At 39.1% G+C, this 12,851-nt stretch overlaps 1 protein-coding gene across 1 annotated transcript in view; it reads left to right on the forward strand.

Annotated features, from left to right (window-relative positions):
* The window catches only part of SOS1 (SOS Ras/Rac guanine nucleotide exchange factor 1), a 97,693-nt gene that overhangs the window by 13,709 nt on the left and 71,133 nt on the right, over window positions 1-12,851 (forward strand). The window contains exons 2-8 of the mRNA XM_061625577.1: window positions 1,087-1,212; window positions 1,647-1,778; window positions 3,779-3,943; window positions 5,382-5,591; window positions 6,473-6,616; window positions 9,553-9,663; window positions 9,746-9,844. Of these exons, the coding sequence (XP_061481561.1) occupies window positions 1,087-1,212; window positions 1,647-1,778; window positions 3,779-3,943; window positions 5,382-5,591; window positions 6,473-6,616; window positions 9,553-9,663; window positions 9,746-9,844 (987 nt within the window). The remainder of the gene's footprint in view (window positions 1-1,086; window positions 1,213-1,646; window positions 1,779-3,778; window positions 3,944-5,381; window positions 5,592-6,472; window positions 6,617-9,552; window positions 9,664-9,745; window positions 9,845-12,851) is intronic.

Here is a 12,851-nt window from a genome sequence, read left to right on the forward strand (position 1 = left end):
AGCAGCTTGACATATTTATAACTAGGCATATTTATAATTATTATTTTTATAAAGCAAAGGCACTTATTTTTAAATTTCATAATATATTAAACTGTACAATTATATGTGTTTACTGTTAAATATATTTAATGTTCTTGATGTACATAATTTAATGTACATATATACAGTAATGTATATATTTCAATTCCCCCCATGTTAATTTATCCAAAATAATTTTAATCATGGCTTCAGATTTAAGACATTTTACCTCTGTAGCTAGAATACTTCTCCCTGATAAGCCAATTCTCTATGTGCATGGCTTTTTTTTAATGGAGCATTCAGCGTTGTTAGCTGCTACCTGCCATCTAAAGTGGTACAGTCTAAAAGAAATTGGTTTACCATTTTGGCTGCTGTTTGTGAAAAGTAGATCCATGGCCCAGGTTTGTCTCATTTTCACTCATATTTCTCCATACGTTCCCATTTCCTCTGTCATTTCTCTCAACCAGTGAGTTAATAACTAAGAAAGTTTGAGCCTGGACAGTCACTTGACCCACACTTTGAACAGTGTAGGTTTCCTTCTCCATTTCTCACTCTTCACCTGTGACCAAAGACCAGAGCAGGAATGTTTCCGTAGATATAGAAAGTTGAATATATGAGAGATTGCCTGGGATACACAGTGCAATAATGCTTTCAGGATTTTCTTCACAATCATAAACGCTTGAAAACTAACAGCAAAAAAAACAACAACCAACCACAGAGAAGAACTTTTGAATAACCTAGTATAATTTAGTGTTTGCTTCACCTGGGTTCAGTTAGCGATATCCATTCATGCAAGTAGGACTTTGTCTTCCCATCCTCACCCTGCAGCTCCCTGAACACATCTATAATCTGCTTTGGAGAGTTGGGGGACCCTCTAGTGCAAATGGGGGAGACTGCAGGGTGGAGGAGATAGAGGTGAAATTCCACAGCAGTACAGTGTTGGATCTTTCCCAGTGTCATCTTTTAAAAACAGAATTTATAATTGTTTTCTGTGTTCAGCATCTTCTAAAATGCTACTGGAAAAAGTAGTAAAAAATTGTAATTTTGATTATTTTATGCTAAATGTAGGTTCAGATGCAAGTCCACCCTAAACTGTCATCTACTGATGATGCTTTGCAGTATGTTGAGGAGTTAATTTTGCAGTTGCTAAACATGTTGTGCCAAGCTCAGCCAAGAAGCTTCCTGGATGTAGAGGTACAAGAAGAGTTTGTAGCTATTTATGCACTGTTGATATTTGTTACTGCTAATATATTAATAATTCAATAATTGGATTGTTAACACTTGGTTTTGTTTACTAGATTGTATTAACTAGATTGTTTTATAACTATGCTGTTCTCCTATGTATTTTATTATTATGTTACTCTGATATGTTATGAGCTGCATTAAGTAAAAATATATTGTGGAAAAACAACATACAAATAAAGTTATGATGCCAATTCTGATTTTAACCTTTATTTTTGGCTGTGTGTTAGATTTGCAGATATGTAGTTCTGTTGTTAATTATTTTGATTTTACATAATTTAGTAATGCTTCCTTAACCAAACTAGATAGCTTTCAGGGACTCAGGATTTTGTCAAAAATGTTATGTAGTAATTATATATTTAACTATGGTCCCTATTTTTTACAAGGATCGTGTACAAAAAAGTTTTCCCCATCCAATTGATAAGTGGGCAATAGCTGATGCACAGTCTGCAATTGAAAAGAGGAAACGAAGAAATCCATTATTTCTCCCAGTGGAAAAAATTCACCCATTGTTAAAAGTAGGTAGTATGAATTTAGTGTATAAAATGTTGTAAAATTAACAATTTACCCCTTTTTGTTCTTCACAACTGTTCAAATCCCAAGGAGAGAAATTGTTTTTTTAATACATGCACACACACCCCTACCTGAATTCTCCTTAAATCTACATAATCGTATCTAATCAGTCTCTTATCCTAAGTAGTAATGTATCTAACTAGGGCTTCATAAGTGTTGGCTGGTATAACCAGCCACAATTTGACTACAGAACCTTACACCTCTCTTGACCCAGGAAAAGGCTCGGTATTGTCTGTAGATTCTGAACTCCAGAGGCTCCCCCATAAGAAGTTAGGAATAAACCCTGCCTTGCATCAAGCTCAGAACAAGGGTTCTAAGGCTGGAGGGCAACAGCACACTACATTTTAGTGGCACTTGGAGTATCTCAAAAGTGCAGCATGACTGCAGGAGCAGTTCCCTTTTCCTTAGCTTGGAATAATAGAAGTGACTTCTTGTCTGAAAAAGGGAGGAATGCTCCTTGTGGGAAGTAAATTGTGGACCTCAGTTTCTAACTGATACAGCTATTCTTCGATAGTACAGTCAAGCCTAGACAAGTATTTCAGGTTCTAGTTCAGGTTTCAGAAAAATCATAATTTTTGGATGCCAGTATAAATATAAGCTTTTAAAATCTCTGAGTTCATATGTTATGAACTCAGAGATTTTCCTCCTATTGGGAGGAAGGGTGGGATATAAATCGAATAATAAATAAATAAATAAATATTAGATACTAGATGTTTGTTCTAGTTGCATGGGTAAATCAACAAAAAGGTAAAGATTATGGGTTGTTACTTAGTCATTGCGCTCACAGAACAACTGCTGCAAAGGCAATAGAATTCCGCCCCTCCTCCCCCACACCACTCCTAAATCTGCTCCAGAAGGTTGGAGGAAAGGAGAAGAGGGAGGGAAATTTCCATTATGCTAGAAGAAGTCATTCTACACATGCAGTAAGAACATAAGAAGAAGTCTTGCTTCATCAGGCCAAGGACCCATCTAGGCCAGCACTCTATTCTTACAGTGGCCAAACAGTTGCCCATGAGAAGCCTGCAAGGAGAACCTGAGTGCGACAGAAGTCTCCCCACCTGCAATTCCCAGCAGCTGGTATTCAAAGGCATAATGCCTCCAACAATGGAGGTAGAAGATAGCCAACATGGCTAGTAGCCACTGATAGCCTTATCATCCATGAATTTGTCTAATTCTTTTTGAAAGCTATCCAAGTTGGTGGCCTTCACTACCTGTTGTGGGAGCGACTTCTGTAGTCTGTCTATGCACTGTGTGAAGAAGTATGTTCCTTTGCTTGTCTTGAATCTTCCAGCGTTCAGCTTCATTTGATGTCCTGTTTTCATAACAGGGAGAAAAGCTTCTCTCCATCTACTTTCTCCACATCATGCATTCTTTTATGCATTTCTTATGTCCCCTCTTACTCATCTTTCTTTAAACTAAAAAGCCCTAACTGTTGTAATATTTACTCATAAAGAAGTTGCACCACCTCCTTGATCATTTTGATTGCCCTTTTCTGCACCATTTCCAGAGCTACAATATCCTTTTTGAGGTGAGATCACTAGAACTGTACACAGTACTGCGGTCTCACCATAGATTTGGTTAATGGTATTATGATATTGGCAATTTTATTTTCTCTCCCTTTCCTAATAATCCCTATAATGGAATTTGTTTTTTTCACAGTTGTTCCACCCTAAGTTAGATACAACTTTATAATAACTTCGGTGCAATTTGACTAACCAGAAATATAGCTGTTGTTACATAATGTGATGTTTACCATGACGCTGTTGTCACCGTTAACTCAATCTTCAGCTAAGTCATTGTTGTTAGCCCTTTTAAACGCTATCTAAAAATGATCCTGCTTACATGATACTTGATTAAATAGGTTTCCATGTTTAGAAATATACATTTCTTACATGCATGCATATAACCCAAAAATATTAGAATAAGTTCTCTCTCTTACTTTCAGGAAGTTCTTGGTTATAAAGTTGATCACCAGGTGTCTGTTTACATAGTGGCAGTATTAGAATACATTTCTGCAGATATCTTAAAGTTGGTTGGGAACTATGTAAGAAATATAAGACATGATGAAATTACTAAACAAGACATCAAAGTGGCAATGTGTGCTGATAAGGTAGGTAGAATTTTATATTTGCAATTACTAAATGTCTTGGATCCAGCGGAGTCCTTCCATGAACAGAATGGGTTCATAAACAGAAGGGGCTTCAATCTCTCATGAATGGAAGGAGGGAAGTGATGTGCTCCATGATCCACTCTGTGCCATCTGTCACGCTGTTCTGGAGGATCTCCCAACTGTTTGGAACAGGTTTTCATGAGGCTGCAAGGGAAAGGGGAAATTGGCAAAGTTTATTGTTTCAGGCAGTGATTAGTGTCATTGACATACTGATTAATGATGTGAATGGAGCTCAATAGTATATACTACAGCTGGCCCATATGTGGTCAAGAAAATAATCTGTACCATTTTCTATAACGAATTCCTCCAAATTACTCAAGCCACAAGTGAGATTGATATTTGATGAGTGACATCAAATAGTAACCATTTGCCAATGGAATGGACTTCCACTTATGCAATGGGGCTTCCTTTCCTCTCCCCTGCACCTCCTAATCTCCTCTCCAGGGCCCTAAACCATCCAGAGTAAAGTTGGGATATGTGGAGGGGCTGCAGGAGAAGAAGAGAAGGTGAAGTCGCATTGTACAAATGGAAATCCACTTGTGTGACATTGGATATAGCCTTTTTTCTTAAAAAAAACAATTTTAGGTAACTGCTAATTCTAAAGAAGTCTTCTGATTAATTCTTGTTGCTTCTGCCAATATTGTGTTACATTGATTCTTAAATTACTACTGTATCCTATTCATCCCCACTCACAGCTGAATATTTGGAGTGAATCTTTGATTACTCAGCAAAATTATACCTGGATTTCTATTTGTTTAAATGAAAAATTACACCCTGCTTTTCACTATATGCCTCAAAGCAGCATAAAGAAAGAATAAACATACAATTTACAAAGTTTGCAACACAATTTAAAACATAAATAAAAAAAACATAAAACACTGTTCATAGTGGAAAGGCCTCCTGAAGTAAAAGCATTTTAACCTGGTCCCTGAAACTTAATAAGGAGCGTGTCCACCTGATTTCTAGTGGGAGGGAGTTCCATTGAGTTGGCCCCCTGTATTAAAAGCACAACTCCTTGTTGACTTGAGTCACACTTCTGGTTCATGGGGGAACCACTGCTAAATCTTGGTGATCAACTTGATACATACAGGGTAATTTAGTCTTTAAGGTATGCTGAGCCCAAATTATTCAGACCTTTCTACACCATTCCAAAAATCTTGAATCAGGCTCAGCAGTAGATACATTTTATAAGACTGAAGCCTGTGCCTTGTAGAATTTAAATTTTCCTCTTCACCAAATACAAGATCATGTACAGCACAATGTACCTTCTGTTATATTTAATTTCAGTGTGGTTAGTAAAATTTTTATTTCCCAGGGCTTTAACTTTGATTACATCAGTTCCCAAAAGGTACTTCTTTTTTTCCCCACCTTTAAACAGGTGTTGATGGATATGTTCCATCAGGATGTAGAGGATATTAGTACGCTGACTTTATCTGATGAAGAACCCTCTACTTCAGGAGAACAAACCTACTATGATCTTGTAAAGTCATTTATGGCAGAAGTTCGACAGTATATAAGAGAGCTAAATCTCATAATAAAAGTTTTTAGAGAACCCTTTATTTCCAACCCTAAGCTGTTTTCTGGTCATGTAAGTACTTTGATTTTATTTCATTTATTTCTATATTACAGAATTTGATTGCCTATTTTGGAAAAACCTCTTCTATTTGAACAAAAACGTAATTAACAAAAACATTTTAAAACCAAAAGATATTGCAGGCCTGTTCACATGTTTAAACTCATGTGTTCTCTATCATGTGAGGGAATGGCAGGATGTGTTGAAACAAGGTGTGTGCTCATTAGTTAACTTATTTCATCACATTTGCAACAGCCTGGCTCTGCACCCCTACATGTTGATTAGCAGGACAAATTCTGAATAGTATACAGAAGTACCCCCCTTATACTAGCTCTCATTACAGGCATCATGGATTTTCTGGTGTGCCTTTATAAATCAGGTTAAGGGCCAGGATCCAAAGAGCCCTATGCCCAAATCAAAAGCACTTCTGTGCATAGACTAGGGATGGTTTGGGAGTGCAAGAGAGATTGTTCTTTAGACAAGCAGTGAATGCTTGGCATGAAAGCCCATACTTTTACATGGTTTCTAATATGTTTTAAATAGTCCCAGGCATTTGACTCCTAATTTTGGAGGGCTGTTGATGTTGTACCCTCTTTTTGGGGGGCGGGGTTGTTCCACTGCTATTACAGTTATGTGTTTTTACCTTTTTGTTTGTTTTAAGTTTTTATACTGGTTTAACTTTGTATTGATTGTAAGACTCTTTGAGTTCACTATGTAAAGAAAAACGACTAACAAATTAAATAAATAATTAAATAAATAAATAAAATAGTCTCCATGAAATGTGTACTCTTCCAGTTCTGCAGTATCTTCTGATTTCCTGAAGTATTTATACTTGCTTTAATTGAAAACCAACTCCCACCTTTAAATACTATTTATCAATCCATTCATTTTTACAGGATGTAGAAAATATATTCAGTCGAATATCAGATATTCATGAACTTAGTGTGAAATTGTTGGGTCATATTGAAGACACAGTAGAAATGACAGATGAAGGCAGTCCCCATCCCTTAGTAGGAAGCTGTTTTGAAGATTTAGCTGAGGTAGGTAATAATATTTTATATGTTCGTTGCCCATGTTCTGTATATTTTTAATAAATACTAAATGTATCATACATATAAAAAGCAATAATATCTGTAATGCCATACACTTTGCAGTTTCTGTTGGCTAAAAGATTCAACAGCTCGAGCTGTAAGGATAGACTGCTTGTTAGAGATCAGGCAATTTCTGCAGAGGATCACCGGTTAGGAAAACTGGGTTTCACACCAAAGGTTTGTTATCAATTAAGAACATAAGAAGAGCCTGCTGAATCAGGCCAGTGGCCCATCTAGTCCAATATCCTGTTCTCACAGCAGCCAACCAGCTGCCCATGGGAGCACTCTCCCCTCCGGTTTCCATCAGCTGGTGTTTAGAAGCATACTTCCTTCACCTATGGAGGCCGAGCATAGCCATCATGGCTAGTAGCCATTGATAGCCTTTTTCTCTTTTAAATCCAACCAATTGTTGGCCATCATTGCCTCTTGTGGGAGGGAATTCCATTGTTTAACTGTGCACTGTATGAAGAAATACCTTCTTTTGTTTGTCCTGAGTCTTCCAACATTCAGCTTCATTGGATGTCCATGAGTTCTAGTGTTATGAGAGAGGGAGAAAAACTTTTCTCTATCCATTTTCTCCATGCCATGCATAATTTTATACAGTTCTGTCATGGCACCTTTTACTCGCCTTTTCTCTAAACTAAATAGCCCCAACAGTGCAACCTTAACTCATGAGTCACTCCATCCCCTTGATCATTTTGGTTGCCCTTTTCCGAACCTTTTCCAACTCTACAGTATCCTTTTTGAGATGAGACTACCAGAACTGTACACAGTACTCCAAATATGGTCGCATCATAGATTTATAGAGTGGCATTACGATATTGGCAGTTTTATGTTCAGTAACCTTCCTAATGATCCCTAGCGTGAAATTTGCCTTTTTCACAGCTGCCGCACACTGGGTCGCCATCTTCATTGAGCTATTCATTACAACATTCCTGGTCAGTCACCACCAGTTCAGAACCCATTAAATTAAGATTTTTTTGCTCCAATGTGCAAAACACTTGTTTACATTGAATTTCATTTGCCATTTTACTGCCCATTCAATTAGAGAAGTCCTTTTGGAGCTCTTCGCAATCACTTTTTGTTTTAACAACTCTGAACAATTTAGTATCATCAGCAAACTTGGCCACCTCACTGTTCACTCCTAACTCTAGATTGTTTATGAACAAGTTAAAAAGCACAGGTCCCAATAGCGACCCTTGGGAGACTCCACTTCCTACAGCCCTCAATTGACAGAACTGTCCATTTATTCCTGCTCTCTGCTTCATGCTACTTAACCAATTCCTTATCCGCAAGAGGCTCTCTCCTCTCATTCCATGACTGCTAAGCTTACTCAGAAGTCTTTAGTAAAGTACCTTGTCAAAAGCTTTTTGAACTTTCAAGTACACTGTGTCGACCAGATGACCTCTATCTATATGCTTGTTGACACTCTCAAAGAACTCTAATAGGTTAGTGAGACAGGAATTACCCTTGCAGAAGCCATGCTGGTTCTGCTTCAGCAAGGCTCACTCTTCTATATGCTTGGTTATTTTATCTTTTACAATGCTTTCTACCATTTTCCCCAGGACAGACATTAAGCTAACTGGCCTGTAATTTCCGGGATCCCCCCTGGATCTCTTTTTAAAGAGTAGTTAGCTACTTTTCAGTCCTCAGGTATGGCAGCAGATCTGAGAGACAATTTAAAATGTTTGGTAAGAAGATCAGCAATTTCACATTTGAATTATGGAGAACTGTTGGGTTGATGCCATCCAGACCTGGCAATTTGTCAGTTTTTATTTTGTCTACTAAGCTTAGAACTTTATCTCTCATCGCCCCTATTTGCCTCAGTTCCTCACACTCCCTTTCTGCTGAAGTTAGTTCAAGCACAGGGATCTTCCTTATTTCCTCTACTGTGAAGACAGATGCAATAATTTGTTTAGCTTTTCTGTAATTTCCTTATCCTTCTTTAGCACACCTTTGACTCCCTTGTCATTCAAGGGTCCAACTACCTGCCTACACGGTCTCCTGCCTTGAATGTATTTAAAGATTTTTGGTGGTGGTGGTGCTTATGTTTTAGCAATGCAGTCCTCAAGTTCTTTTTTAGCATCTCTTATTGTCTTCTTGCATTTCTTTTGCCAGAGTTTGTGTTCCTTTTTATTCTCCTTTGGACAAGACTTCCATTTTTTGAAAGAAGCCTTCTTGCCTCTAATAGTTTCTTTGACTCTGCTCATTAACCATGCTGACATTCTCTTGGCCCTGGTGGTACATGTAATGTTTTCTCAGACTTCAGTGCAGGTGTATTGCTGATGATCTCAAGTTCTCCCCTCTCCAGTGTGAGTTTCCCCCTCCCATAGCTTGGCAGTCTGGATGTTAAAACTATTGTTAGAGAAAACCAGGAAGCAGAGGAGGGAACCTAGGGAGGGTGTGTGGAACCTGCAGCACATTACCAAGTCTCCAAATCATGATTTGGAGGCCTGGGTTCATAATGTATAACTGTCCAACTGCATTTTTGTTTGGTGTATGTAGTTGTTTGAAGGGAGAAAGCCCAGAACAATATGCAGCCTTCTCAAATATTTTAATTTTACAATTGAGTGTCAACCTGCAAGAGGGTCTTCTCTATGGCAGCACCCTCTCTATGGAACCATCTCCTCCTTCAGCTAAGATGAGTGTCAATACTATTGGTGTTTCAACACTTTTTGAAGGCATTCCTATGCTCTCAGGATTTTGCTGGTGTTTTATTCCAGTATGGTATCATGTTTTAATATTCATGCGATTGTTCCTATATTTTTATTTTTTTGCCTTAATGTTTTAGATTCTTTTTGTTATACTTTTGGTACACTGCCTTTGCATGATAACTTTGAAACAGTGTTTGAATCAACTTAAATATTTTGCAATCCTTTATATAGGAGTTAGCATTTGATCCTTATGAATCGTACACTCAAGATATTTTACGGACTGGTTTTCATGACCATTTTCTTAGCCTGCTATCAAAGCCTGGGGCATCATTCTATTTACAGGTATGTTAAGTTGTATAATGGACATTGCAGATGTTGTAGTTGTAAGGCTTGTTCATAAGACTGAAATATATCTTATTTCTAGTCAATAGGAGACGGTTTTAAAGAAGCTGTTCAGTATGTTTTACCCAGGCTGCTTCTAGTTCCTGTATACCATTGCCTTCACTATTTTGAACTGTTAAAGGTAAGGCGGGGGGAAATGATTGCTTCTAATATATTAAGTTCTAAATAACGTGGCCAACCGTTAATATTGTCATGAGGCCTTACTTTTGGCACTCAAGTTTTTCTGAAAAACAGTGTACAACAAGTAGTAAGTAATTTACTGTATGTAAGTAAGTACAATTGCTTTAAAATTGTATTATTAGAAACAAATAATATTCCAAAATAACATATACAGCATAAACACACATAAACAGTATAGCCATATATAATAGTTCTTATGCCACTCTTCATAAAATCTTGTCCCAGGGTGGTTTCAAATCAGTTAAAAAACATAACAATAAACAATTATAAATTACGATAAAAATATACAGTAAAATTCAGAATTGATGAAATAGCATTTTTTCTGAGGATGATGGATGATATTCTTCATTCTGCATGACACCTCTATAGTAAGCAGCAAGCAGGGTCCACCAAAGCCTTTTGTCTCCTCTCTACAGATAGGAGTCATCCCTGTCACCAGACCGACCCGGCTTGCAGTTGGTGACAGTTGAGGTCCTCTTGTGTTTTCTAAAACTCTTCCCATTTGAGCCTTTCATTCTTGTGTGTTATCGTCAGTTCTCTCTTTTTGTCATCATGTTCTCCTCTCTCTTTGTGTCTGTGGTGATTGAGTGGGGGGTTGTGTGTCATTTTTTTCTGTGTCTTTCTCTCCACCCTTGCCTTACACCTTTCCTGCATTTTCCCCTCACTGCTGTCATTTGTGTGTCTTTGCCTTTCTCCCTCTCATCCTGTCGTGTTTTGAGATTGGGCTCAAAGAACAAAACTGTTTGGGCACAAAAGCGGCTAGTCAGCCCTGTGACGTTAGGCCGCCAATAGTGAAAGGGCACGAAGCCTTTTGGGAGGATCATGTCTGACATGGGTTGTAGCAGTGTCTCCACTTTCGCTCAGTTGCGGAGTGCGCTTTTCGTAGCTTCCTATCTTTTGTCATGTCTGTGCAGTGTGGAGTCTCCACGTATGGCTGTTTCAGCAGCCCCTTGGATCTCACATAGAGTCTTCAAGCTTGCACACAGCTGGCTGCTTCCCGCCCTTGACTGTTCAGGGGATAGCCGCACTATGGCCGTTATGGCTTTGCCTGTGCTTCTGCCAACTCTGGCTGCCATGATCACCCATGAGGGGACTAGTCAGACTTGAATGCCTCCTTATCTGACATTACCCAGTGCTCTGAGGCAGGAGCTTTTTGTTTACTCCCTCGTTTTGCAGATGGGGTGAGTAATGTTGGTTCCTATGTCAGTCATGGGAGGTTGTCCAAGTGTGTCTTGTGGGTATGCCCCTGCTTTTACAAGAGGTTAAGGACTTCCTCCCTCATAGTAAGCACAGTAGGAAGAGGCCCTTTTCACAGAAAACCCATTTGGGAAGAGTATGGAGGGGTGAGTAAGGACCATTCCAGGAAGTATAAGAGAAAGAGATCCCACAGATCTCCCTCAGGTAGCAGTTCTATGGGGTCTCCATCCTTCCCCATTCCAGGGGTTCTCCTCCTGCATTATGGAGCTGGCTAAGTAATGTGCTAAGGGGGAGGATGGTGCTGATGATGCTTTTGCCTTCAGCAGTTCCCTGCAGGAAAGAGAAAGCACTACCTGACTCTTATCATTCAATCTCTGCTGGTGAGGAGTGTAAGGCTTCTGAGGAAGAAGTGCTGGTGGTTCAGCCTCAGCCAAGGTGGTTTGTTTCTGAAGTTTTTTGGCCCTTACTGGCAGAAGCATAGAGGGCATTACAGCTGACTTGAGGATGAAGGTCCAGTTCAGGATTCGTCCTCTCAGTCATCAGTTATGAGTGCATAGAAGACTTTCCCCTCCACTTCTCAAAAACCTGTCACAATTTCTTTTTCTCAGGCTTTTGGGGTCATCTGCAAAGCTGGCTTAATAAGCCAAATTAGCAACTAGGATGGTTACAAAGTGTTATAACTGTTCTCATTTGACCATGAATCAGTTATGCTATTATCAGCCTGGAGGGGTGAGTAACCCTGGTATTTCTGATGTGCCAGTGTCCTACTCTGTGGAAGGTGTTTTACCTAAGCCTCCATCCTGGTTAGAGGTGGTATATATTTCCAGGAGATTAAGGGGCCTCCCTCTTCTAATTGCTTCTTGTCTAACATGGTCTTCCCTAAATGTATTCCGTAAAGCCTTAAAGACCTGGCTCTTTCAACAGGCCTTCGGGATTTCTGGGGAGGGTTAACTGCTATGATTGCAATGCCTCGTACCCGGTATTATTATTGTTATCGCTGCTGTATTGTTGTATATCATATTATTGTATTTTTGTATTGTGTTTTAATTGCCTACGTGTACGTCGCCTAGAGTGGCCATTGGCCAGATAGGCGACACATAAATTAAATATTATTATTATTATTATTATTTCTATGAGCAGGAGACATAAGGGTGAGATGCAATTTGGGACTAAAAGTTGCAAGAGGCTTCAAGTGGCTACCCTGTGGGATATTCTCCTTTAATCTCCTTCATCAATTTTTCTCCAGTGTATGTGAAACCAGCCAATAAGAAAGTTGAGGCTGCTTCTGCTAAGAGTTCAGGGTAGGAATTGGGATCTGCACCATGAATTTCCCCCTGCCTCCTTGGCTCTGGCCAGGCGGATTTGGAGTAAATTGAGGATCAGCCTGTGGAGCCTGAGCCCTCATCCCAATACCAGGCTACAGGTGCTAAAAATGTTCCCTTCTGCTCCTGCCAAACCACCCACAGTGTGTGTTTGTTTGTTCCCCTCCCCGAAGTCTTCAATACTGTTTGAAAGGCTGAGTGAGCTCTTTCCATGAAGTTTTAAATTGGTATAGTTTTCCATTGTTCATGCTTTGATGGCTGATGTTAGGTCCCTTTACCCTGAGTTTGTCTGCTGGAGCAAAGATTCAGGATTTTGGAAGACTATGTTAATCACTTAAGATTATGATGCATAAACCCACTACAGGTGGGCAAGTATCTCCTTTTCCTTGTGTTCCAGCCTTGATATGTCAGGATAGGCCAAAGTGTGGG

Source organism: Rhineura floridana, chromosome 4, assembly GCF_030035675.1.
Source record: "Rhineura floridana isolate rRhiFlo1 chromosome 4, rRhiFlo1.hap2, whole genome shotgun sequence".
NCBI lineage: Eukaryota > Metazoa > Chordata > Lepidosauria > Squamata > Rhineuridae > Rhineura > Rhineura floridana.